Source organism: Molossus molossus, unplaced genomic scaffold, assembly GCF_014108415.1.
Source record: "Molossus molossus isolate mMolMol1 unplaced genomic scaffold, mMolMol1.p scaffold_m16_p_22, whole genome shotgun sequence".
In the NCBI taxonomy this organism is placed as follows: Eukaryota; Metazoa; Chordata; class Mammalia; order Chiroptera; family Molossidae; genus Molossus; species Molossus molossus.
This window is the reverse complement of record NW_023425358.1, coordinates 24,663,301-24,691,016: the sequence shown is the minus strand read 5'-3', so window position 1 is coordinate 24,691,016 and position 27,716 is coordinate 24,663,301. Positions and strand designations below refer to the sequence as shown.

Sequence of the window (27,716 nt, the reverse complement as noted above, 5' to 3'; positions counted from 1 at the left end):
TCCCTTCCGGGCCCAGCAGGAAGCAAGGCAAAAATAAGAATAATAATAACAATGACAACAATAACAACGGCAGCAGGGGCAGCTGCTGTTACTGAGGACTTACTATGTGGTGGGCTCAGTTTCTGTATATTGACATGAATCCTCATGCCCATCTGCAAGCTAGGCCAATGTGGTCCTCGTTGGGAAATAGGCCCAGAGAGGGGAAGTAATTTACCTAAGGCCACACAGCTAGCGAGTGAATGGCAGAGTCAGGAGTTGAATTTGGAGTTGAGTCTGTTGCATTTCAAAGTCCACTCTCTTTTCACTCTGTCACTTGGCCTTGAGACACTGGGCCAACGTCCAGGGTGCAGGGGTTTGGCCTGGCACAGTGCCCATCAGACCTCGTAGGTGCTTGAGGGTCTTTGGATGAATAAATGGCTGGGTGAACAAATAAGTGCATGAATGAGCGAGTGTATGAGTGAATGACAAAGCTGCTAGGTAAGCAGTCCGCTAAGGATGGTGCGGTCTCTCTCCTAGAATCCAGAAATTGCCACTAGCCAACCCCACAGCAAGTCCGACACTGGCACCAAATCTGAAAGCCAACCGGTTTCCCAGGACAGCCCGGCAGGCTCTCCCCAGAACTCAAACATTCCGGGCAAGGAGAGCCAGGGGACCGGCACCACGGAGCCTGTGCCGATGACCACCATCAGTGGCAAGAAGCCCCAGGAATCGGGCCCCAGTGGGGCTCCAGCCAAAAAACCTCTGCCCTTCAAGAGGGGTGTGAGGAGGGGCGATGTGTTGCTGATGGTGGCCAAGCTGGACCCGGAGTCAGCCAAGCCGGAGCAGAGGACCCCGTCCCATGACGCCCCCACCTGCAAGACCCCATCCCCAGTCACAGATCCTGGAGGAGGGAAAAAGGGGGACACTCCACCGACACCTCAAGGTCCCCAGGCCAGCACTGAGGACGCAGCCCCGAAGGCTGAGAAGACCCAGACTAGGGGTGTTGGGGACCCAGGAACTGTGCTACTGACAAAAGGCGAGAAAGATCAAGGCACAGCAAAGAAAGGGGGTGAGGCCCTCCAGACCAAAGGGCTGAAAGGAGATGAGACCCAGGGCATAGAGGGGCCAGGTGAGGGGAGGCGACCAGGGACAGTGGGAAAGGGGGGAGGGGACCCCCCAAAGAAGGTGGCAAAGGGGAATCTCTCTAAGGATGCAGTGGGTGAAGGGAAGTTGGCTGGGGCTCAAATCCAGGGGAAAATGTGGGGAGGTTCCCTGGGCAGAAGGAGCAGGTGGGACGGTCCCCAGAGGAAGGACCAAGAAAGTCCGCTTCCGAGTAAGACGGAGAAGACAGACAAATTGCAGATCACGGCGGAGAAGGTAGACAAAGTGCAGGGGAAGGTGGGGGAGGCTCCCAGAGTGATGGAGAAAACGCACGGGCCTCACCGTGAGTCTGGGGGGGCAGGTGAGGCTGGGAGTGAGACAGAGGAGGGCTGTGCAGCCCCCACGGAGGTGCGTGCAGCTGGGAAGGGGAGCCAGCCGGACAGCAGAGGGCAGAAAGCGGAGGAGCCCTGCAGAAGCGTGGAGGACAGGGCCGAGGCCCTGGACGCGGAGCTGGGAGGACCCGAAGCACCTGCTCTGGAGAGCCGCGCAGAGGGGCCTCAGATGCAGGAGAACCGAGAGGGGCCAGCCCTGCAGGAGGGGAGCAAAGGCAGCCAGAGTGGAGACTTGGACCAGGTGAGGGGCGCAGCCCGGTGTGGGGTGGTAGGTAGGACCTTCCGGACGAGGAGGGATGGGAAGGGCTTGCCCCTGGAGGTGAACGAGGCGGGGACAGGAGATGGACAGGGAATTGGCAAGGGGCCAGCTCGAAGGAAGGGGACAAGCACTTCCTCCTGGACAAGGAAGGATCTCAGGGCCCCCCACTGCCCCTGTCCCGGGTGAGATACTCCACAGCCAGAGGGGGGTCCCAAGAATGTGAGATGTCCCCTCCTGGCTGACTTGACCATGCCGCATGGTAGTTCTCAGACTTGGGGCTGCATAAAGAGCCAATTGCTGAAAATACAGAGTCCCAGCTCCCCCTCCCCCCAGCTTTCATTCAGAAGGCCAGGGGTGGAGCCAATGCATCTGCATTTAAATAAGCACCCCTCCCCCACCCCGTAGAGTCTGATTTATGTGGTCCCAGACCACACTGTGAGGAACTCAGTTGACCCCTGATGTTGGCGTGGGCAGAGGGCAGTGTCCTCTTGGTTTAATTTATTTGCTCTCAGGTTCCGGAGGACAGATGGTACGAGGCAGAGAAAGTCTGGCTGGTTCAGAAGGATGGATTTACTCTTGGTAATTAGGGGTTTTAGCACATCTGGGGGTGGGGGCAGTGGTCTCAGTCGGTTCCTCGTGCGCCCCCTACTGCTCTAGCCACGTTCGCCAGGCCCTGCTGGAGGTCTGGGCGCAGGGGAAGGAGTTAAGGGGCCCCTGGGACTCGGCTGAAGATTTGTGACTCTTTGGGGCAGGAATGTCTGAGCAACATTTCACTCTTGGCTGCTGGTCTACCGGGTCCTGTTTTCAAAGACATTTGAGCCTTGGTAATTAATTATCGAACTAATTCATTGATGCCACAAGCCTGGTTGGTTCCTACAGTGTTTCTCGGGAACTTGGGCAAATAGCTTTCATCTCACGAGCCCACTCATGTCAGGTAGCTGGGCCCACACTCCACCGAGACGCCATTCCGAGTCCCAGTCAGAACGTGGCCGGGAAGAGTGATGAGTGACATCTGTCACGGGCACTGCAAGGGGGACGGCAGCCTGTGTGCCGTTATTTGGCGTCCCAGGTCTAGGTATGAGGTAGATTGTGCATCCAGCCATCTGGGTGCCTACTCTGTGCCTGGCACGGTGCCAGCTGATGAGTCCAAAGTGAGTCGAACCCAGCCTGTGTCCTTAAAGGGCTTGAGGGCCAATTCAGAACTCTGTGTGAACAGTCCCCAAGGGGAGAGGAGGCTGTCCCTTCCTGACCTGCCCCAGGCTCCCTCTCCAGCTCCCTGCCTGCCTCCGGCTCAGAGCCTGCCTCTCCTCCCTCCCTCTTCTCTCCGCTCTCCCCATGGCTGTCCCCCAGCAACGGTGCTGAAACCAGATGAGGGAACAGCCGACCTGCCGGCAGGAAGGGTGCGACTTTGCATCGATGCTGACAAAACCGTCACTGAGGTGGACGAGGAGCATGTTCACCGGGTGAGTCCCCGCCCTGCTCCCTGCCCGCTCCCCACTCTCCCGCCTCATCCTGCTAGAAATGTCCTTGTACCCGACTGCAGTTCCTGCTTTGGGTTGATGCACTGGAGGGAGTTATAGGGAAAACAACCACTGAACTCATTGCTCTACTGGAGGCATATTGTTAGGTGTCATTACTTTGTCCCCTAGTGTCCCCTTTATGAAGACACATGAAGAAACATCTTTGTCAGGTCTTAGGACTAAGAGGTCTTCTGCTCGACCCAAGAAAGGGATTGCTTTTCTTTTCCTAGGCATTGGAAATCATGCTATAAAGCAGTTTCCTTTTTCACCCTGGCTGCCAGGGAACTCAGAGCCAAATGTGCCGTTTGCCATTAGCCATAGCATAGGGTATCATGGCATATATTTTGACATTAATCATTCTTTGGGTTTCACTTTTTCAGCTGTTTTGCATAGTTTTTTCAGTGTACCATCAATCTATTTGAGGGCAGATCAGAAAGAAAGGATAGAATAAAAGGTCCTGTCCTGATCTTTTCCACCCTCCGAGCCTACTAATCAGGAAGAGTTTCCCCCAGGGGCCCTGTGTGGGCCTTGGTCATCTTCATTTCTCTCTGCTCTCCTCCGCCCGGCCCAGGCCTCCATTCCCAGTGGCGCTGGGAGCTAGCAGAGGGCCAGTGTTCTCAGGAGAAACACTGACCCATAAGAGAGCTCAGGGTTGGCTCAAACCCCAGAGCCTCAGGCCCAGGAAACTCCTCGAAGCTGGGAAGAATGGCAGGAAGCCTTTCGGAACGGCTGCCCCCAGGAGAAGCTGCAATCATCCTTTGCTTCCAGAAGGGCCTGGGCATATTGCCAAGGGCTCAGAGAAGTGGGGTGGTGTGGCCACTGGGCTCTGTCCCTGAGTGTCACAGAGCACATGCAGTGCTCCCCGAAAGGCTCCGGACAGGAGATACCAGTGGGCTACCTGACTTGGGCACACCACCCGCTTTTTGCCGTGTTTGAGATGCAGAGGATGCTCTGACTCTTGCCGGGTCTCTCTTCTGAGCATCTCCCCTCCCGGTACAGTGAGCGCAGGAAGGAGGGACCAGGGTGAACGGGGAGTTTGTGGGGGATGGCTCTCAGGCTGCACCAAGGGCAAAGGAGGAGGGGTGCCCCTGTTTCATTGTAGGGTTTTGTGACTCTGTCTCCAGAGTCCCTGTGTTCTGTTCTGGTCTCTGGCACACGGCTCTCCAGGGACAGGGTGGGCAGGGCTGTGTGTGTAGGGGTGTGGTGGTGGTGGGGGGTGGGTAAGAAGCCACAGGACACTCTGTGATGGTTCCTAGGCCAACCCCGCTGAGCTGGACCAAGCTGAGGACCTGGCTTCCCTGGTCAGTGTCAACGAGTCGAGTGTCCTGAACACGCTTCTGCACCGCTACCGGGCTCAGCTGCCATACACCTCCGCTGGGCCGGACCTGATCGTCCTGCAGCCCCGGGGACCGCCGGCACCCCCTGCAGGCAAGGTGAGGACGGAACCAGGGCAAGGGGGACAGGGGACAAGTGCAGGAGGAGGGGGTCTTTCTGCATCTCGGAGGAGAACAGAGCAGCCAACCCCCTCTGCAAGCCTATCTGTGAGTGGCACCTTGCCAGACATGAGATGTGGGGGCATCGCGGGCATTGTGGGTCATCGAGGACCACATGACCCCCCTCCTTAGAAGGAAAAGATGAGGAATTTATAGAAACAACAACAGGAGTGTTAAAGACAATAATAATAACAAGATAAAATGTTGAATGAGTATCAACTCTGTACCCGGCTCTGCTTCAAGCCCCTTTAGATAGTATCTCAACTCTCACACCTGCTGAAAACCATGACCGACACCGTCACTGCCCCATTTTACAGATGGGAACGGGCTAGGCCAGCCGCTAACGTCTCACGTTCCGCAAGTGCAGGAGCTGCGACAGAACCCAGGCCGCCAGCTCCTCCGTGCTCTGAACCCCAGGCTGGTCTGGGGAGCCCCGAACACCCACGTAAACCGGGAAGCAGAAGCCTCAGTTCTGCTTTTATTTATTTCCCCCAGGGAGTGTAGACATGGCCGGTTTGGTCAAGGCTGTCAAGGCAAAGGGAGTCTCTCAGCGCCACCGTGTGGAGAGGCCCGGCCACGACGGCGTAATTCGAGTCCGCTGCCTTTCCTTCACTCTGGGCTCTTCACTGAGCGAGGGTTTCGGTCGCCCATCCGCCAGGCCCGGAGGGAAGAGCGGGGCCGGAGACGGGCCATACGCCTGCCTCCCGGAGCTTCGTTCTATGGGGAAGACAGGCCAAAGACAATAAAGAGAGAGTGGGTGGAGCAGAGGAGTGTGGAGAAGGAGCGCGAGGAGGTTGGGAGCAGTGGGGAGCAGCGTGAGGTTATACAGGGTCACAGTGACCTCGCTTTTCCTGCGAGCCTGGTGGAGGTTTTTAGCAGAGCAGGGACGTGGTCGGTCTGTTGCGAGAGGGTGCCGTTGGCTGCCAGGTGAGGGGAGACGAGGGGGCAGAGGAGTAGGCAGGGAGTGTGAGTGTGGCCATTAGAGGTCCGAGGTCTGTTCTGAAGACACGCTGGTCTGGGTGGCCCAGGCCTGACACCTGCCGACGCGCTGCGGGTGCCCCGGAAAGATCACCTCGTCTCCGGCCTCAGTTCTCTCCTCTGTCAGTTGAGGATGACAAGCCCTCCAGAGTCCCGAGGGACATCCCTAGCTCTGCCCCCAAACAATGCTAAGTCCATTAAAGAGGGGGTGGTGAGCCTGAACCCCCTCCTCGAGATTTCTCAAGGCCTGCCACTCCACCCCTCAGTTGCTTCTCAGGCCCCTCCCCAGCCTGGCTGTCCACGGCCAGGGGCCTGGGGATGACAGCTCGGCCTGTGCCCTCTCCGCTCCCTTGCAGTGGGGACTGTGCTTCTGTTACTGCAGCCCAAGGCCGCTGGGCCTTCTGAGAGGCTGGTGGCTGCTCGGCTCCTTAGGGGCCCCTGGGGGGATATTGCGCACAGACCCCTAAGGCAGGCCGATTCTCAGGCTGTCCTGGGTTGAGGCGTCCATTTCGGAACCTGGGCCAAAGGGCCGCAAAGGGCCGCAAAGGGCCGGCGCTGGGTCATGCCCCGTAGGGAGGACGTTTTCTTGAGCTCCCCTGTGCCCCTGCGTCCCCTGATCCCTAAGCCCTTAGCCCGGTGCCCCACCCTGCCCTCCAGTCATCCGCTGCCCACACCCAAACCCACAGCTACCTTCCGTTCTTTGTCTGAGTCACGTCTGGTTCCTCAAATGGCCACCAGGGGGCAGCACAGACCTGCAGTGAGGCTGGGACTGGGGCCGCCTTGCAGATGGCCCGGGGAAGGTGTAGGGCAGTTCTGGGCCCATCCAGAGTCGGAGCTGGGTATGTGCCAGAGTGTGTGTGCAGGTCTGCGTGGGTGTGAGTGTGGGTGTGGCCGTGTCAGGTGTAGATGGGCCTGCCCCTGCGTGTGGGGCCTCGGCAACTGTGGGGCACACGTGTCCGTGAGCACGACCGTGTGCAAGCATGGAAGGGCACACGTGCACCAAAGCAAGGGTGTGTGTGTACACAGGGGCCTGGACCGGCAGACTTCTCCCTTCTGTCCTCTGGACAGTGGGCGGGAGGGAGCCAATGGAGGAGATGGCCTGTCCCTTGAACGTCACTGTTTCGGAGGAGGTGGCTTCAGGACTCAGAGCCCCGGACCCTTTGCCTGTCTCATGACCTGAGGCTGTGCCCAGTCAGTGTGGGGCTTGTCCCACCTTTGCCCACTGTGAGGTCCTGCTGGGCCCAGGACAGGGATGCACTGCTATTCCCAGAGGTTCGGGGGCAGAAAGACCGACAGTGTACTGGACGCACCTTCAGGCCCAGGCGGAGGGCCAGGCCGGGGGAGGACCACCACGTCGGATCTGTGTCCCGGTCGGACCAAGGCACTGGGGATACAGCTGAGTCCTTGCCGGGACCACTGGGTGCCCGCTTGGCATCCCTGGCTCCCAATGTCCTCCTCCAGCCGGGCCCGTTCCGCTGTTCCCTTTGGCGCTCGTCCAGTGACCTCCCTTCTCCACGGCCTCTGCTCTTTCCCCTGAAGGCCACGCAAGGCCGACTTCTGTCAAGGTCACCGTGAGCGTCATGCTGCCAGGGCCAGTGGTCCATTCTCCTGTCTCCTCTGACTTGACCTTCAGCGGCCCTGGGCAGCCGACCCTCCCCCTCTTCCTCGGCTCCTGTCCCCTGGCCCCCCTTCTCAGCCTCCTTCGCTGGTCCCTGACCTCTCCAGGTGCAGGGCCTGTCCCCACACCTTTCCCTCTTTCAACACCCACTTCCTTGGTGACCTCTTCTAGGCTCATGGCTTCAAAGTGATTCCTGTTTGACACAATGTAATTATTCTCTTTATCATCCGTCTTTTCCCGGCAGAAAGCAGGCCCCACCGGCAGGGCTTTTATTTTTCATCATTATTTTAAAAAATCAGGTGTATTAAGGTGTAATTTACACAGTTTAAACCATCCTTGTTGGCATTCAGTTCTGTTTAGTTTTGGACGTGTATGGATAGGTGTGTAACCGCCTCCACCATCAATGACCAGACAGGCCCATCACCCCCAAAAGTTCTCCGGACACTTGGTAGCTGTCCCCTTTCCCATGTCCTGCCCTTGACAGTCCTTATATAGAAGCGGTGCCTTTTCTGAGAAGTCACGTAAATGGAACTGTACAGGATGTGACCTTTCGAATCGGTTTTTTCCACTTAGCACAATGCATTTGTGATTCACCTTTATTGCTGCGTCGCCAGCTGTTTGTTTCTTCATTTTATTATATTTTATTGCTCTGGCTCATTTGTTCATTCATAGGGGGACCAGTCTTGCTGGTGTCCTGGGGACACAGGCGTTTTCTGGGACATGAGACTGTCTATGCAAAACCAGGATGGTTGGTTACCCTCGTTCCCTAAGTTGAAGACATTTGGGTTGTTCCTAGTTTTTGGGGATTTTGAATATGTTTTCAGTATACTCAATGACTGAGCTTCCTTTGTGAATATAAATGTTACTTCCTCTTGGGTGAACACCTCGGCGTGGGGGTGCCTGGTTCTGTGATGTGTGTGTATCTCGCTGTGTCAGAAACTGCCCATTTCCGGAGTGACTGTACCATTTAGTATCCCGCCAGCATTGTGTGAGGATTCCAGTTGCCCTGCATCTTCACAAGAACTTGGTAGTAAGCATTAAAAATAAAAATTAAAATTAACGCACATTAAGCCATTGTACAGGTGTATGATGGCAGCTCCTCACGGCTGAGAATTCTTTTATCCTTCATGTAGTGTGTGGCTCAGTGCTGGGGACAGAGCCTGCCACAGAACACATGCTCAGCAATTTTTAAAAAAATTATTATTAAATAAAGAATGAATGGATGCATAAATGAATAAACGAAGTGAAAGGGACTTCAGGCATTACCTAAATGTGTTATAGCAAATACATAGCACGCGTGCCCCGTGGCCAATTCTGTTTCCATAGCAGGCATCACTAATCGATTGTCCGCTTCATTCAACTGCTTCATTCCAGGCAGGTACTGTCTAATAATTTGAGGAGTGTGTGAGATGAGCCTCATGAGCTAACGAAGCTCTAGTGCAAGCCTCCCACTAGCTGAAGAGGAGACCCAGGGTCAGAGTAGGGTCATAGCTGCACAGTAAGCCAGGCACAGGACTAGATGCCCAGGCTGGGCTCTGCCCAGTAAAATGTGAGACCTCTCTGACAAGGCTGGAGAAGGAGGGGTGGCAAGGACACAGGGGTCTGGGTTTGAGGCTGGGGTGGGCTCCCTGGGCACCAGCTGGGGTGGGAAGGCTGACGTCTGGGATCTTTCTGCAGGTAGCCAAGGGCCGCCGGGATGGCCGGCCTGCCCACATTGGCTCCCTGGCCCAGCGGGCATACTGGGCACTGCTGAGCCAGCGGAGAGACCAGAGCATCGTGGCCCTGGGTCGAAGTGGCGCTGGGAAGACCACCTGCTGTGAGCAGGTCCTGGAGCACCTGGTGGGGATGGCAGGCAGTGTGGATGGCAGTGTCTCAGGTACAGTGTTCTCCAGGTGACACGCGGCAGGGTTGTGGGCAGGGAGAGGGAGAGTTGGAGGGAGCGCTGGGCTGCCCCTCCTCCTGTCTGTTCACCTAGCATTCACTCAGCGTGCCCCTGTGCTTGGGCAGGCCGCCCGTCCACTGGGCACCTCTGAGCGCTCTGGGCACAGGCGCCCCTGCCTCGGGACATTCCCAGCCGTGTATGGAGCGGTCACCCTACACTGACACCGTTAGAACTGAACACGCGGCCGCCATGCTCTAGAAAATCATCCTAATAAATAGACAGACCTGGGACAGTGGGAGGCAGACACAGAGGCCCCTTGAGGTGGTGGCCCGTGCAGGGCACAGCCTGCTCAGCGGTGCAGAGGGCGTGGCGGGTGTTCTCCAGGAGCTGACAACCAGAGGGCACAGGTGCCAGTCCTGCATGCTCAGGCAGAGCTGGTCAGGGTGGCGGTGGCCAGAGCCCGGACGGGGGGCTGCCTGGGGGGATGAAGTCTGAGCAAGGCACTTAAAGAGTGCCATCCAGTAATAATAACAATGACAATATTAATAGTGATCACAGCCAACACCGGGTTTAAGCTTATTTGTTATTTACAACAGCCTTATAAGGTAGCTGCTACTTACTTGCATTTTATAGCTGAGGATGTTAAGACTCTGAGAAATTAATGAGCTAGCCTGAGGCCACGCGGCTAATGCACCCAGAAACCAGGCCGCCTGGCTCCGGAGCTGTGACCCTGGGCCGGTGTTCTCTGCGTTTTCTTCTTTTCTTTCCTCTCTCTTTTTTGTTCCTTTAAGGCGTTTTTTTTAAAAAAACATTCTGTCCCCTAATCATCTCCCCACCATGAAATTTCAATGCCATAGATGTGCCCTAATCTGTTTATGTATGTTTATCTGTGCTTTGTACATAAGAAAGCAAAACTCCTCCCATGCCCAGAATCAGTTTCTGTCCTCTCAGGGGTAGTCTTCTCCCTGCAGAGAATACACGGCCTGGGGGCCTGGGCAACGGAGCTTTTCTGGTTGATACATATAATACCACCACCAGCACATTGGGAGCACGTGCTGAGCACTTGGCATCATTCAGTCTTTTAGTGCTCATGACACCTGCTTGAGGTCAGTAGTGTTATCACGCCCAGTTTCCAGATGGGGTGTCTGAGCCACAGGGAGGTTAGTTCATTTGCCCCAAATCAGGTCACTAGCAAAGGACAGTATTCAAACTTGCTTAATGACTGTGCGCTGCTGCTTTCTGTGGGGTTATTCCAGCGCTCTATGATCACCTGTCTACCCCTGGCCCATGGCAGGGGCTGGGGGTACAGCAGGGAGAGGTGCCCATCTTTGCTTTCCTAAAATGTCGTTCTGCTGTGGGCGAGTGTGTTTGAGGGTGGGAGTCAGGCTAGGCTGTATCCAGGTGCCGAGTCCAATGCCTGATGCAGAGTAGGTGCTCGATACATAGTTGCAGGGAGACTGCAGGGCTTTTTAAGCCCACTGTGATGAGCAATCCCCTGAGAGCAGATCTGAGAGTGTTCATGCCCTGCCTTCCGCCAGGCTCCATCAGGCCCAGAGGCCGCTGGGCAGCCCTGCCACCCAGGTGGCGCCCATCCCTTCTTGACTCTTTTGCTCCCCTTGCGCCCCTGTTTGCAGCATAGGGCCAGGCGAGCACTGAAATGTGTGTGGTTTAGAGTTGAACTGAGGAGGTGGCAAGGAGCCCGCCCGGGCCTGGGGCCAGTGAAGGAGGTGGTCCTTGGAGAGGTGAGGGTGGCAGTAGCCAGGCCATGGGTGACATTGTGCCCTGCGTCCTCACAGTGGAGAAGATCCGAGCCACCTTCACCCTTCTCCGGGCCTTTGGCTCTGTGTCCACTGGCCACAGCCGCAGCGCCACCCGGTTCACCATGGTGATGTCACTGGACTTCAATGCCACAGGCCGTGTCACAGCAGCTCAGCTCCAGGTGAGGCCTCTGGGTGGAAGGGAGAGGGGTGTCCTTGGGGCGACAGGATCCCTAGCCCCACTTAGCAGAGCCCAAGCCTCCTGGGCCCTGGACGCATCTAGATGTCATCGTTCCCCTAGCTGTTGCCAGCCCCTCCCCACCTTGCGCAGTGGCCCAGAAAGTCCCTCCCTCGAGCAAGCTGGCCGGTCTGCACCTCTGACTATCACGGGGATGAAATATTCATGAATAAATATATAATTCAGCCGCTCATTAGTTGGGTCTTAGAAGCATAAACTGAAATGAAACAGACGCTTGCCAGCCTTCCACGGCCATCGGTGTGTGACAAGCACACGCCTGCTTGTCCCCATCTCCCAGATCACCCCCCCCCACCCGCCCCTCGAACACTCTGTTTGAACAGAAAATAGGATTAGCTGGTTGGAAGCGTTGTTCGTACGGGGAGCTGGGAAAATGTGCAGACTCAAGGAAAACTCACCAGCGCCCAGTACGTCCCTTTCCATGCTGGCCCTGGAACCCTACCAATTGTGACCGTTTGGGTCAAGCTACTAACGGCGCTTGTGAAATAAGAATATTGGAGGGTGGCTCTGGGTCAGCTTCTTCCGTTCAGAGGCCTTCACTGGACAAGTCCATTGCATGAGCTGAGCCCTAGACGGACTTTGAATTAGTGAGACAAAGGGCTGATAGGTCTCGATACCAAGGTGCCCAGCAGAGTTTGGACCAAAGGGTGGGCCCAGGTGGCGTGCCCTCCCGGGGCCTCAGGATAGCTGGGCACCAGGCACGGGGCCGATGTACCCCAAGTCCTCTCCTCTTGCAGACAATGCTGTTGGAGAAGAGCCGCGTGGCCCGGCAGCCGGAAGGGGAAGGCAACTTCGAGGTTTTCTCCCAGATGCTGGCGGGCTTGGACTTGGATCTCCGGTGAGTGACTGGGCCAGGCAGGCACTGCTGAGGGCAGCGAGTCAAAGGGCAGCCGCTGTCCAGGGACCCAGCCCGAGCTCTGCCCGGAGCTGAGGGGCGGTGGCACCCAGGGTCAGGAACCTGGCCTGGCACTGCTCACGGGCTGGGTGAACTTGGCTAAGTGTCGTCCACTCTGAACCTCGGTTTTGTCCTCTGGAAAGTGGGGACGGTGCCCTGGCTGACAGACAGGGTGACTGACCTCACAGAGTGTGCACACGTAGCTAGCTCTTCATGCATGCTGGGGGGTGGCCGAGGCTGTCTGATGTGACGGACACATGTCAGCCCAGGCCGACAGCAGCGTGGCGGAGGGCCAGACAGCAGACCCCAAGTCTCCCAGAAGTTGTTAAATGTTTGTGGGGGCCTCGAGTGCACCTGAGCGTTTGCCTGAACGAGGCACCTCAGAACAAGGGCGCGCTGGGCGGAGTGGCCGGCAGGGTAGCCAGGGAGACTCACCTCCGAGGGCCTCCGGGCGGATAGCCCCCTTGGGTCCTGACAGGTGTGCTCTGCAAAGGACTGACTCGAGAGACGGAGGGATGTGTGTTTAGATCCAGGCTTTGCCCCATGTGGTCCTCTCTGAACCTCAGTTTCCCTTTCTGTGGCATGGATACCACAGTGCCAGCCTGTGGGCGTTTACACCAGCTCACGTGTCCAGGCAGCAGGCCCCATGTGTGGTGTGTAGTAGGGTGGGTCACAGGAGAGCAGCATACACGGGTCTGCAGGTGGAGTTGGAATCCTCTCCCCAGCTCATCCTCACCTCTCAGAACACTGACGGGCAGGCGCACCTCCCCGGTGACCCCACGTTGGGGTTGTCAGTCTGCACCCCTGCGTGGCGCTCGGTTCTGGGCCTGGAGGGGGTTCCCTGTGGGGTGGGCAGAGGAAGGACAGCTGCCGGCAGAGGGCTCCAGGGCTCCACGCCAGGCCCAGCCCAGGCCAGGCAGCTGTGTCGGTGGGCCTGACCAGGCAGGGATGGCATCCTTAGGAGCCAGGGCAAAGCTGCGTCTGAGAGGATGGGGCCGCCCCAGATGCGTTTCAGAGGCCCTGGGAGAGTGGAGAAAAGTGCTTAGAACAACTCAGACCCCTCGGAGGTCAGGGTCGTGCTGGGGGCTCTCTAGTGGTCTCCCAGGCCATCTCCCTTTCTTTACCTCTGTTGCTGCCAGGCTGTCCCCTCATCCGCAGGGCAAAGACTGGCTTCCACTTCCACAAATGCCCTTCCTTTCTCCCCTGTATTTATATGGCAAACTCCTAGTCATCCTTCAAAACCCTCCTCCGAATCCCGTCTTAGAGGAGTGCTCCTGATTCCTGGTTCGTCACTGGGGGGGGGGGGGGGCGCGCGGGGGGGGGCGGGGGCTGGGTCTCTCTTCCTCACTAGACTGACCATGATATCTTTTTGTTTTATCCTCACTCGCGGACATTTTTGCATTTATCTTCAGATAGAGCAGGAGGGAGAGAGGGAGGAAGAGAGAGAGAAACATCGATGTGAGAGAGACACATCGAGTGGCTGCCACCCACACGACCCCAACCAGGGCCAGGGACAAACTGCAACCGAGGTACATGCTCTTAGCGGCAACCGAACCCGAGACTCTCTGGTCCGCAGGCCGACGCTCTAACCGCTGAGCCAAACCGGCCAGGGCCGACCATGAGATCTTTAACTCAGGGGCCCTGCCCTGCCTTACTCCTCTCTGCCTCCCCAGTGTTAACATGGGGCTGGGCACTGGATAGACGCCCCTTAATTATTTGTCAAGTTGAACTTCCAACTGTTGGAATACAGATCAGGTCAAGTGCAGGGGACACAAGTACAGGGCACCGACGGTGCCAGGCCGGCCTGGGAGTGTGTGTAGTATCTCACTTAACCCCGCGAAGCTCGTGAGAGAATGCCCATTCACAGGCGAGCTCGTCGGAGGCTCAGGGAACAGAACCGCCTTATCTGCTAAGTGGCAGGGCTGGGATTGGGCTCAAAGTCTTTCTGACAAGGTCCTTCCTGGGGGTGAGACAGGCCAGGGGTGTGGGGTCGGCAGAGAACTAGGGGCGAAGGCACTAACGGACCCAGAATTAGAGAAACTGGCTGGGGACTGGTGAGAGTTCCCCTTCCCAGGAACCAAGATGCGCCGCCTGGAGGGTTGTGGGGTCTGAAGCTGGGCTCCATGCTGTGTTTGTGGGTGGGCCTGGAGAGGGCTGGGGGCGTGGCCTCCCCCCCCCCCCCCCCCGGCTTGCATTCCTCTGGTCTTCGGGGTTTGGAGCCCAGCCTCAGGCCTCCCTCTTAAGGAACCCACCGAGGCCTTAAACGTCATGTCACCTGCTGGGCTGGTGACAGAGGCCAGAGGAGGCTTGGGTGGGAGGAGAGCTCTGTTTGCTAGCTGAGCGGGCAAGATGCTAACTCCTCAGTGCCCCTGTTCTGTCATCTGTGACAGGGGAACACTGGGCAGGGCTGAGTAACCTCAGAACTTAGCATACAGCAAGGACTCCTTCAAGGTGACTGGTCCAATATCATCCTTGATCAAGTTCACACATCGAGTCCGTAGGGGACCTGGCGTTAGAACCCGCTTCCCTGATTGAAGTCCATGACTCTTTGTTCCGGCGTTTCCTGGCACGGAGCAAGGGCTGAGTGAGGGTCGTGAGTGAGGAAGGTTCAGGAGGTGGGCTCAGGGCCTGGGAGGGACACTGGGACCTCCTGGGGCATCGTGTGGAGCCCACACCACGGTGACCACCTGCCCCGCCAGGCCGCTGGTGTGGGCAGACACTCCCTTACTTCTGACCCCTGCTCTGCTTCTAGGACGGAACTGTGCCTGCACCAGATGGCAGACAGCAGCTCCTTCGGCATGGGCATTTGGTCCAAGGTAAGGAAGAGGTCCTTCTGCGGTGTTGAGGGTGTCTGCGGCCCCGTGGCCAGGATGGGAGGGTGATGGAGGGATCTCCTATGTGACTTGTCTCCTTTGAGGGGTCTCCTGGCAAGGGCTGGTCATGTGGGGGAGGGAGAGGTGCCTTTGTAGGGTCTGGGCTTGTCAGGAAATGGGACATACAATAAAGGAACCAGGAGGTGGTGTACATAAAGGTGAGCATGGGGACTCTGGTGACAGGCTCTTTGGTTTCGAACCCCAGCTCTGACACTTGTTAGATATGTGACCTCAGGCATGGAACCTAACCTCTCCGAACATCTGTGCCCCCTTCTGTAAAATAATGCCAGCAGTTGTATCTGCCTCACGGGTTTGTGGTGAGGATGGAATGAAATGACAGGGCTTGGCCTAAATCAGTGACTCATTCAATCAGGTACTCTTAGTAAACATTATTGATGAGTAACGGGGGTAGGCGCAGTCAGAGATGACTTCCTGGAGGCTGTGGCCTTTGAGTAGGACATTGAGAGATGGTGTTCAATCTGAACAGAGCAGGGTTCAATAAAAACTGGTTTAAAAAAGCCAGTTTTTCCCCTTGTGTGTCTATCCTTTATTTATTTTTTTGTATTTTAACAATTGTTTTCTGAGTCACCCCCTTCCCATCCCCCAACCCTCACATCTATAGCAGGTCCGTGATAAGTGCTGGGGTTGTGGTCCTCGTCCATGAATTTTTGCTCTAGCAGGAGAGAAAGACACGGGAAGTAATGTGCTAATGTGAGATACGAATATAGCAAAGGTTGCACAAGATGCTGTGGAGATCAGAGGGTAGTTGAAAGAAAGAACTACTTGGCTTCAGTTGGGGGAAGGCTTCTTAGCCAAGGGGACATTTGACCTGGGTTTTGAGGGATGAGTAGGAGTTCACCTGGTAAAGGAGCAGAGATAATTTCCACACCAAAGCATTTTCCAAACATATATGTCTGAAATAACTGGATATCCTCATGCAAAAGAAACAAAAAAGAATCTGAATCCATAACCTCATATTATATATGAAAATTAACAAAAAATAGATCATAGACCTAAATGTAAAACTTAAACCATAACATTTCTAAAATAAAATAGGAAAAAAATTCTGTAACCTTGAGTTAGGCAAAGATTTTTAGATGTGATACCAAAGCAGAGCCCATAAGAGAACAAACTGAGAAATTGTACGTCATCAAAATGAAGAACCTCTGTTCTTTGAAATTCACTGTTATGATGAAAATACACACCATAGGCTGGGAGGAAATGTTTGCAAATCATATATCTGATAAAGGTTTTGAATCCAGAATATATAAATGCCTTTCAGCATTATACCTAACACAACCCAGTGAAAAAGACGGGCAAACGATTTCAACATTTTCGACACACACGCCACCAACAAAGATACGTGGGTGGCAAATGAGCACTGGAAAATACGCTCAACGTCATTAGTCGTCAAAGAAATTCAGACTAAAGCCACAGCGCAATCCCACTGCCCGATCACTAGTCGGTCTCCATTTATTTTTTAAACAATTTTTTTCTTTATTGAACTTTAGAGAGAGAGGAAGGGAGAGAGAGAGAGAGAAAGAGAGAGAGAGAGAGAGATAGAAACATTGATGACAGAGAACATCAACTGGCCGCCTCCTGCATGACCCCACTGGGGATCGGGCCCACAACCTGGGCGTGTGCCCTGACCAGGAATCGAACCTGCAACCTCTTGGTGCATGGGTCGATGCTCAACCACTGAGCCACACCGGTGGGGCTAGTCTGAATCCATTTAAAAAGACTGATCGCACCAAGTGCTGGTGAGTACGTGGGGTAACAAACTCTCATCACAGCTGGTGTGAAGTAGGACCGTCATTCTGGACAATGGTTCCTTTGAGCGTTAAACACACACCTCCCATAGACACATTCCTCCACTCCTAGGACTTTATGCAGAAGAGGGACAGTGTGTACCATACAAGAACCTTTGCTTGAAATCATAGCAGTTTTATTTGGAGTAGCCCCAAACTGGAAACTACCAGAATGTCTGTTAACAAGTGAACGGATGACTACATTGTGAAGCAGTCATAAAGATAGTATACTTTTCAGCAGTAAAAATGAATGAACTAGTGATATATCCGAGAACACAGTGGCTCTCGAAGAAGGCGCGCCGAGTGAAAAACCTCAGGTGAAGGAGAGAACGCTGTATGATTTTATACATGTGAACCTCTCAAAAAACCGAGACAGAGAACAGGTCAGTGGCTGTCTGAGATTGGTGGGGGGCAGGGAGAGGGGAGAAAGGATTATGAAAGGGAACTTTAGGGGGTGACGGATACGTCCACCTCTTCACTGTGGTGATGGTCTCACAGGTTGTATATTGTGAAGACGAGTCAATTATCCTTTGCCAACTACACCCTGATACAGCTGTTACTCACGTGCACAAGTGCACACACATACACGCACACACACTGCTGGGTACTGTCCACAGACTTGCCAGTCTGAGGCGGGGCCTGAGAATATGTGTTTCTCCCAAGTTCTCAGGTGTCACCGATGCTGCTGGTCCAGGGACCCCGAGTTGAGAGCCACTGCAGTGGAGTCTGCAGGGGGTGGGGTGGGATGGAGTAAGTGGGTGGGACTCCCCCATCTTTAAATTCGGGGCTGATCCACCCTTCTCCTTTCTGATGCCCCCCTCACTGGGGGGGATCTGCGCTATGTTCTCTTTCGTACACTTTCTCCCATGATCGGGCGGGGGAGGGGGGGTTCGGGCCCACACCTCGACCCTGATGGCCGAGGATGAAAAGCTGTGCCCGCATCTGGCTTTCTCATCCGTTTCATGAGTTTCGGCCACGTGCGTCCATTTGGCTCGGCGAGAGGGCTGCTGTGTGTGTTCCTGTTGTTTCGGGGAGGAGGCCGGCCCCGTGCGCTCCAGCCCGGCCTGCGTGTCCACCGCCTGCACACGGAGCCGCTGCAGCCTGGGCCATGTCCAGGAGGCCTCTGGAGTGGTCGTGCTTTTCTGTGTTCCCGGGGGCTGTGTTTCTTAGACCGGTTGGTTTGTGGGAACTGGTGCGGTATTCCTTTGTTCTCTTTCTGCTACCTGGCACGGATCGGGGAGGGTCCTCTCACAGCGAAACCAAGTCAGACTCGTTGGTCTTTGATACGAGCCTGGGCGAGTTTTCTGGGACTGTGCAGTCCAGGTGCAGTCTCAGTAAGGGAATTTGGTCAGGGAATGCCCCCCCAAAATGGAAATTGCTACAGACAGGCCCCCTAAGTTGCCAGATTCAGCAAATAAAACACAGGACACCCAGAACTTACTCACCTCATACCTACTCAACGTGCAGCACGGGGACTGTAGTTAATGCTCCTGGATGGATTGGCTGCTTGAAATTCCCTAGGAGAGCAGATCCTTTAAAAAAAAAATGTTTTTTATTGATTTTAAAAGATGTTTTAGAGAGAGGGGAAGGAAGAGAGAGGTAGAAACATCGATTGGTGCTTCCTGCACGCCCCACACTGGGGATTGGTTCTGCAACCCTAGCATGTGTCCCAACCGGGAATCGAACCAGGACCTCTCAGTCCACGGGACGACGCTCAACCCGCTGAGCCACACCGGCTGGGCAAGAAGAGCAGATCTTAGGTGTCCTCACCACCCACACTGACTCTGTGAGGTGATGGGCGTGTTACTAGCTTTGTTGTGGTGATCATTTCACAGTGTATATGTATAGTAAACCAGCACATTGTACACTTAAAAATATGTACTTTTTGCTTGTCAATTACAACTCAATAAAATTGGGAAAATGTAGGCTGCCCAGTTAAATTTGAATCTCAGAAAATTGTAAAATAATTTTTAGTGTGAGTATGTCCCAAATATTGCATGGGCAAACCCGGAGGGTTGGAGCGTATCAGAGAAGGCTGCCTGGAGGAGGTAAGCATGGGCTGGTCCTGGATGAAGAGTCGGGTGAGGGAGGGTCAGTGAGGCCATCATTCCTGCTGCACAAAATACTGTAGGGGGAAAGCCACCTAAACTAAAAGTGTATCCATTGTTGATCTGAAATCGACGTTTAGCTAGGTGTCTGCATTTTATCTGGCAGTCCTATTGCCCAAATTCATGTCTGGCTGAGGCCGCTTCCTTCTCCTCCAGCCAATCCCCGGCCCCTGGTTAGTTCCACTTCTGTCTCATCTGTAACGGTTGCTGCCATCGTCCCCTGAAAAGGCACTGATGACAGTGGCTAAGAAATGGGTTCTGCCCTGGCCGGTTTGCTCCGCGGTTAGAGCGCCGGTCTGCAGACCAGAGACCCGGGTTCGGTTCCCGCTAAGGGCACGTACCTCGATTGCAGTTTGTCCCCAGCCCCGGTTGGGGTCCTGTGGGTGGCAGCCAGTCGATGTGTCTCTCTCACGTCGATGTTTCTCTCTCTTCCTTCCTCTCTCCCTCCCGCTCTATCTGAAGATCAATGCAAACATGTCCTCGGGTGAGGATAACAAAACAAGAAATGGGTTCCGGAGTCTGACATATCCAGGTTCAAAGCTTGGTGCCAACACTTAGGCTGGGCGGCCAGAAGCAAAGCGACTTCCCTCCCCTCGGTTTCCTCGTTAGTGAAACTGGGATGGTGATGGTCCCCCTTGCCTGGACCGTGTGTGGAATTCAATCCGTTCCGCTTGTGTTGTTATTGTTGTTATTCAGTATTATCCTGGGTGGCAGCCTTGAGTGGAACAAGGCCCCAGTGACCCACAAGGTCCCCAGTCCCCCGTCCTCGGTGGGACATGCCCTATTTTTCTCTTACTGGCTTTATCTTTTCTCCTCCTCTAGTTGATATTTTTGATGAAACATTTCATGTTAGAATATTAAATTAATAATGCCTCCTGTGGAAAAGTCAGAAGAAGCGTACAGACAAAACCCCAACCCAAACACACACTCACACAACCCGAACAGCAGGCGCCGGCCGTCACGGCCCAGAGACGGCCCAGAGACGGCCCTCGCAACATTCCGCAGATTCCCCTCAGTGTTTCTCCTCTGGATGTTTTAGAGGGTTGGTAACAAACTGTGTGTGTGGAAATGTTTGCAAACAATATTTTCAATGACCAGACATTCATGGTGGAGTCAGGATTCCCCGGACTATTTCCCGAATGTCCGTTTTCAAAAAGGTTCTATACCCTTTGTAGTTCTTAAGGACGAGGCGATACGTATCTTTGTGGATCTTTGAGCCCGAGTAACAGCTTCGCCACCCCCAGCTTTCCAGCCCTCTGTCCAAGGAGAGGCCTCCTGGTAGTTTTTTTATTTTTTTTTAATGATCTCCTTGGTAACAGTCTCTTATCGCGTATCATGCTGTTTACTTACAGCCTGTCTCCCCTCGGCCCTGAGTCCCTTGGGATGGGCGGGGTCCTCTGTGTCCTGTTCCCTGAGCCGGGCACACACCGAGTGCTCTGTCAAGGGAATAAGTGCGTGAGCCTGCCCCACGCGGCGACGTGGCTGAAATCGTGTCTTTTCAATTTTCTGAATGTTGCTGCTGTGGTGGGCGGAGCTATGTTCATTACACTCCGATCAATGGCCGGTGTCTTTGAAGACATTGCCTAGGGCTTTGGGGACCATGTGCTTTCTTTGGATCCACAGCCTGGGTCCCGGGAGCTGGGGCGGTTGCTAGGGATGGCAGAGGATCCGGAGGAGGGGATTACAAGGTTTGGGGCTCTCACCCCTCAGCCAGCCTGGAACTGCAGGTCCTCAAACCCGGGATTGTAGAACTGCGGGCCTGGCGCAGGGTGGACGCACTCTACCCCAGTATCAGTGGCTCTTATTTGGGGACCCTAACTGGCAGCTCGTTGACATTCACTCATCAATGGATATTTATTGATCTTATTAGATCCCAGGCACTGGCACAGAGAGAGAACTCAGCGGGGTCTCTGTCACAAAGGACTTATGTTCTGGAGGTCAATGAGGGCTGCCGTGGTCACAGACACAGATCATTCCGAGTCAGAGTGATAGGTGCCTGAGTAGAGGTGTGTGTAGGCTGAGGGTATGCTGGCAGGGGTAGAGGCATATCAGGGAAGGCTGCCTGGAGGTGGTGACAACTGGTCCTGGACTAAGAGTGGAGTTAGGAACAGTGAGACTAGCATTCCTGCTACACAGAGCACCTGATGCTGAGGTAAATGTGGGAAGACAGCAAAGAGTACAGTGTGGTTGTAGACCAGAGGATGAGGGTGTGGGACGCGGGGTGGATGCGCTGGACCTCGGTTGCCACCTCTGCTGGCTGACTGTCATTTCCTCCTCCTGGTCCCCACAGAGCCTCCTCGCTGCCTGACACATTTCAGCTTTTAAATGGAACTTCTTTGAGATCTGCCAGGGCACCAGGACACATTTGAAGTCACAAAGCTTTCATATTATTTTCTTCTCTATAATTTATTTTTCTTCAACATAGCCTGATTTTTAAAAAAAAGTGCCCAGCCACAGTGGTAATGATGATCCTTACCTCCTAGTAATTTGCTTCTGGCTGTCACACGCCAGACTCTGGCCCGGGGCACATTTATTTTTTATGACCCAGGTATCAGCTGAAACAGAAGGATGGAGGATCGTGCGCCGTACCAGGGGCTCTGCCGGGGGCAGTCTCTTACTTACTCCTCCTAATGGTCCTTGGAAAATTGTTACCACATCTCTTCAGGAGGAGTAACCAGGCTCAGAGAAGTGGAGTTATTTGCCCAAGGGCACACAGCTTTTAAGAGGCAAAGGCAGGACTGGAACCCCCAGTTGGCCTGACTCCGTCCTGTTTCGTGGCTGAAGACCTTGCCCACGGTATATCACTTACCTTCTCTTAGCTTCAGCTTTTCCACCCGTGGAATGGGTAGAGCAAATCCCAACTTCTCAGTCTTTTCCTAGGATTGGGGGCCCAGTAGAATGTTGGACATTTAGTGACTCTGTCCTTCCTCAGATGGGTAGCCTCGGATAAGCACTTTTCCTTCTCGGAGCCTCAGTTTCTTCCTCTATCGATTGGAGAGACCCACACCCGCCTAATGGCGTGAAAGCACCTGGCACAGCATAGTAGGTGCTCAATTAACACATTCTCTTCTCCGCAAATGGACGCCCCAGTGTCCAGAGAGGATGTGGATTGGTCAGTTTTGAGCATGGGCAGAGTCACTTGGGAAGGGGAGCTCCTGGCTCTAGATGTCACCTGTCCCGCGCCCCCTCCCATGGTCTCCATGAGGTCCACCCAGTTCTGCAGACACCCGTGTTTCTTTTGCCATTGAATCGAATTAGTGTTCAGCATTTTACTCCCACAGCTAGGCTGGGGTGTGGGAATCCCCTGGGCCGGTTGGGAGACACAGGGGAGCCCACCACAGCCCTGGAAGAGAGGGGTTGGTTTGTATCCCCATGAGGCTGTCAGACCCAGGCCCATCTGAGGCCTCCCACTGTGCTTATAACCAAGCAAGCCGACTCCCAGTGCCAGCTCCGTGGCCAGACCGCTAGTACCCCTGGCTCCTTCAGAGAACAGCTCCCAGACGCGAACCATGGTTGCCCATTGCCCTCCTCTCTGACAGACAGGCCTACAGGAGCATCCTCGGGGTCCTCAGCACCAGCACACCATGTCCCCTGCCCTGCCCCCTGCCCCTCCCAGCACCTACTTTTCCTCGCTTATGTTGTTTGCTTCACACACCACTTCTTCCAGGAAGTCTTGACCCTCCCACTCAGCCCCTTGCCCTCCCAGTCTCCTAGCCCAGCGCTCCTGTGCGCTATCATTGTGTGTTTGTGCAGTGGGTCCCTCCCCGGTCCGGGAGCCTCTGCGGAGGACCAGGCCACGCCTGCTGGGCATGAACTTGGGCAGCAGTGGGGACAGGTGTCCCTGGAAGACATGGCGGGAGAGGCACGGAGGGGCCTGGAGGCCAGCGTCTACTGAGCATCCTGTGTGCTGGGCACCCGACACACATCTGTGACGGCCCTGGGAGGAGGGTCAGAAGTGGACACTGGGCCTCAGTGTGAGGGCAAGAGATCTGTGCAAAGCCACACTGCCAGGAACGCAGAGTCGAGAGAATTTCTCATTCTTCTGACCCCCGAGCCAATCCTGGCCCGTCTGCAGTGTCGGAGTCTCCTGGGTGCTCTGAACACAGCCCAGTGTAATGTGGACAGAGCCTTTGGATTTCATTTTTTTCACTAAATTACCTGTAGTCTTTGGCTGACCTTGAGTCTTCGATTGCACCAGATAAACCCTAGGCACATTGTGAGTTGATTATTTTTTCTTTTTCCTTTTTTTTTAGTTGAGTAAGACATGAAGTAAAATGTATCAAGTGCACTGATTTTAAGCGTACAATTTGATGATGCTTATGTTCTCAAACACACCTGCAACCACATTCCAGATCAAGATCTAGAATATCCCCCCTCCTGGCAAAGGCTCCCTTGAGTCCCCCCCCCCCCCATCAGAGGTACCCCTCCCACTCCAGTCACCATCCTGACTTCTCTTTACTCGGTTAGTTTTGCCCACGCAGATGGAATCAGGCAGTGTGTTGATTTTTGGGTCTGTGGTTACATGTATCAGTGGCTTGTTCTTTTTCATTGCTGTGTAGTACTCCACACACGCCCTGGCTGTACCACCCTGTGGTTATCATTCTCCTGTGGATAGACATTTGAGCTCTGAGTTGACTTTTTCCACCAGATTGGCTGACTTCTGTTTTCATGAGTTTGATGCAAGGATTGGCTTTTATCAGGGCACAATGCAGAGATGTTTGGCTCCTCTGGGAGTTTAAGGAATGGCAAACATCTTCCTGATCCTAATCGTTTTTGTCCCTCCCTGTCTTCTGTGTCAACAGAGACTGGGGTGGGGAGGGAGGGACAAAGAAGCATATTAGCTTTAGCGGAAGTTTTCTCATTCTTCTCTTCACACGAGCTAAGTGGCAGATGATGGAGTCGGCCTGTAATTTAAAGTCAGATGCTCAGGGCTGACAGTGGGAGCCATAATAAATGTGTTGCCACTGTTCTTCGCTGTTCTTTCTCCGCTTCTCTGAAATCTCATAAATAACCATGTTGGTAAGACGCCTTCCTCCCCTCTGTGTGCTCCAGTGAAGCAGCTGTGGTTGCTAGGTTGAGCTCCTGGTTGCTAGGGATTTTGTGGTCCTGTGGTGGCCCAGAAATATGATGGATCAGTGAAACATGCTTTTGCCATTAATTGAATGTTTCCACAGCGAGTCTTTCCATGCCCCTGCAGGCGCTGATGGGTCCCGATTGGTCAGTGACCCTTGTAGGGTTCTTTCCCGGTTAGAAGTGGCTGGAATGGATGGGACATGTGGCCTGGGCTGGGAGTCAGCAAAGCCTGAGTCTAGTGCTGTGTCTGGGACTAATTTGCTGTGTGACCTTGGGCAAGTGTCGTCTCCTCTGGGCACTGGACTCCACCAGTCAAGGACCTGCTGGCTTTAGCAGTGTGTAGTTTATCACCCACGCTCTGTTCAAGGGCAAGTCAGTTCCTCCGTGCGTGCTGGTGGGTTATTGGCGAAGAATTCTCCTCCCGTCTCACTTCCTCTTAACCCAGCAGGCTTCTGGGCCGCGTCTCCTTGGCCAGATGGTGTGTGCGCAGGAGTTTCAGACTAATTTTAATATTCAATCAAACGTAATTGGGATCATAAATCTAAAAAAAAAAAAAAAAAAAACTCTACAACCTGTAAACCTCTGATCATGACATTTTTCTCTTTCCTCCTGTTTAAGAATCTTGGGCGGTTTTCCGTTGCTTGCATGGGGTTGGGGGTGGCAAGCGGGTTCCCTCTCGGCTGGTTGCCGAGGTAGGTCAGTGGGTGCAAGGGGTGATGTCCTGAAACGAATCTGCGCTCACTGGCTTGCTGTGGGATCTTGATCGATTAGTGATGTCTGCTGCAGGCCCGGGAATGTAGACAGGCCGTGTATTTGCCAGTCATGGCTGGAGTGTAAAGCTCATGCACTTTAATATGTGTTTGAGGCCTGCACATGCTCATTTCCTCCGCTCTCTGTCAGCCCCGCCCCGAAAGTACCTGTGCTGTGTCCGCAATCAGTGACCACCCCGTGGTCTCCAAAAATCTGCTTTGCTCACATAGCTCCTTCTGCTGATCAGGCCCTTTATGACATTAAGTGGGTCAACTCAGCCTGTTTATCTTTCCAGCATCAATCACAGTTTTGACTCATCTGCTATGACATTGTCTTTGCTTCTCTTGGGTGGGGTTAATTAGTGCATTCCTGCCCCCAATTTTCCGAAGCTCCCCACTCACACTCGTCTCCCTCCACTTAGCCTGTTTCACACTTAGTTGCTTTTCATCTCCTTTCGCTCCTACCTTGAGAGGTCCTCAAAGTCGAGGTCTGGGGTTCGCTCGCCTGTGCATTGCCAGAGCCTGGCACAGAGCAGAGCCTTGATCAGTCTGCCGAATGAAGACACGAATGAAGCCCTGGCCGGTTTGGCTCAGCGGTTAGAGCGTCGGCCTGCGGTCTGGAGAGACCCGGGTTCAGTTCCCGCTAAGGGCACGTACCTTGGTTGCAGTTTGTCCCCAGCCCTGGCTGGGTCGTGTGGGTGGCAACCACTCGATGTGTCCCTTCACATCGATGTTTCTCTCTCTCTCTCTCTCTCCCTCTCACTCTATCTGAACAAAATATCGAAAAATGTCCTCGGGTGAGGATAAAAAAAAAAAAAAAAAAAAAAAAGACACGAATGAATACAAACCGTATCGCCTTCCCGAGTACAACAGAAATGGCGATTGTCAGCCCTCCTCGGCTGTAACCGGGGGTGATTTACTTGGCCAGAAAGCGACCACACGTGTCCTCCGCGACTGAGCTTGGCCTCAGGTGGTGAGTTTGCGTTTTCTCCACCGTGATGGCCTCTCTCTCTTCCCCTCTCTCTTTGCCCTCAGCCTGAAGACAAGCAGAGGGCAGCGGCCGCCTTCGCCCAGCTCCAGGGTGCCATGGAGACCCTGGGCATTTCGGAGAGCGAGCAGCGAGCCATTTGGCGGGTGCTGGCAGCCATCTACCACCTCGGCGCTGCGGGGGCCTGCAAAGGTATGTCCTTCCTGCCCAGCTCACCCGGGCTGCCAGCCGGGTCCGTGGGCGGGGCCCGAGAAGGCCCTTCTCTCAGTGAAGTGGGATGGGGTCAGTGTACCATGTTCTGTGTGTCCGGGGCTGCTCCCTGGGCGGCTGTCGAGCAGGAAGAAGGAAACGGGCAGGTTTCCGAGGCAGGCCTTCTAGAGCAGCGCCGTCCAGGGGACTTAGCCCGACGACGGAGAGGCTCGATCCGCGGTGCCCGGCCCAGGAGCCGCTACCATGTGCGGCTGCCGAGCGCTTGAAACGCAGTTTGTGCGACGGAGGAATTGCATTTTAAGTGCATTAAGTTTTATGTAGCATACATTTAAATAGCCGTACATAGCCAGTGCCGCTGCATGGAGCAGAGAGGCTGCAGAACACGGGAGAGAAGGTCAGGTCCGCGTTGTAGAGGTGAGGCTTCTCTCTAGACATCCTGGAGGTGCTCGCGCTATCCGTGCTAAGGGCCACCCCGTTATCCTTTTCCTCCCGAATTGCCCGTTTGCTGATTGTCCCTGCTTCAACCTGGTGTCCCACGTGGTTCGGCTCGCCCCGCGCGCCAGCACCTCCCTATCCAGTCATCCGCTTGGCCACGCAGGTATTCTCTGTGATAGCACTGTTGGCCGTGGCTTCTCTATACTATTATCACTTTAAATTAGGTAGTGGCCCTTTTTTTTGGTTTGGTTTGCTTGGGCCTCAGTAGCCTGGTTGCTGATGTCTTCACTCTTTCTTCGTTCATCCTTAGTTGTGACCACTGGGCTCCGTTCTGAAACGTACCCCATTATGCCGTTCCCCAGCTTAGAATCCTCCCGGGGAATTTCAGGTGAAATCCCTTGGTTTGGCAGTCAAGGCTCCTCACTCGGTTCCCTGCCCCAGTGCCTCCGCTGCCTCTCTTGGCACCGTGAAAGGCCCTGGGGGGACGGTAGGGACCAAGAGTCACGTGGTTCCTGCCTTCATAGGGCGAAGGTGCCTGGTAGCACGGGCAAAAGCCCGCCGGCTGCCTGCCATTGTACAGCTGCAACCCAAGAATAGTTTTTGCATTTCAATTAGATGGAAAAAATATATATATATAAGAATAGAATTTGGGGACTTATGAAAATTATATGGTATTCAAATCACACAGAGAGTCCCTCCTTGGGAGTTTTTCATCTCATTTGGAGAGATGAGCCTTCTGGAATTACACCCTCAGCCAGCTTCGGAGCCGAGATCGGGGTTGTAATTGCGCAGCTCAGACCAGGAAAGCTGTGGAGGTTCAGAGTTAGGTGTCTGTCGGTTGGGGAAGTGTGGAGGGAAGTGAACCAGTTTTACAGAATGGTAAACTGAGGCTCGGGAGGTTTGGTGCAGTCAACCGCAGGGTATGGGCTCTCGAGAGCTGTTTCTGCTCACAGATCCGAGTTCAAACACCACTTTTAGTGGTCTCCCCTTTGAGGTGAGGATTAAATGGGGTAAAGAAAAGGAAACTGAACTAGGCTCTGTTTCCCCGAAACAGACCCCGAGACAAAGATTTGGGTGCAGGTGGCTTTTTGGGAGGGGATTCCAGGAGGCACTGATAGGGGTGTGGGGAAGTAAGACAGGGAAGGGAAGGCAGATGATACTGGGTGCCTTAGGGTGCATCCAGGCAGCTGGGGCCCAGTCCCCCGGGGACCTGGGAGACTCTGAAGGACATACCCTAGAAGAATATACCCTGGCATATTTATCTACCACCTCCTGCTTCTCCCTGGTGGAAGGTGGCTCCTGGGGGGCATCACCTCCTGTACCCCCAGCTTGCCTCATGCAT

The 27,716-nt window shown here is 54.5% G+C and overlaps 1 protein-coding gene across 1 annotated transcript in view; it reads left to right on the top strand.

Annotated features, from left to right (window-relative positions):
* The window catches only part of MYO18B (myosin XVIIIB), a gene marked incomplete at its 5' end in the record, with an annotated part of 230,771 nt that overhangs the window by 18,102 nt on the left and 184,953 nt on the right, over window positions 1-27,716 (top strand). The window contains 9 exons of the mRNA XM_036277288.1: window positions 517-1,713; window positions 2,244-2,310; window positions 3,082-3,194; window positions 4,508-4,684; window positions 9,018-9,216; window positions 11,019-11,161; window positions 11,973-12,073; window positions 14,883-14,946; window positions 25,777-25,921. Coding sequence (XP_036133181.1) covers window positions 517-1,713; window positions 2,244-2,310; window positions 3,082-3,194; window positions 4,508-4,684; window positions 9,018-9,216; window positions 11,019-11,161; window positions 11,973-12,073; window positions 14,883-14,946; window positions 25,777-25,921 — 2,206 coding nt within the window. The remainder of the gene's footprint in view (window positions 1-516; window positions 1,714-2,243; window positions 2,311-3,081; window positions 3,195-4,507; window positions 4,685-9,017; window positions 9,217-11,018; window positions 11,162-11,972; window positions 12,074-14,882; window positions 14,947-25,776; window positions 25,922-27,716) is intronic.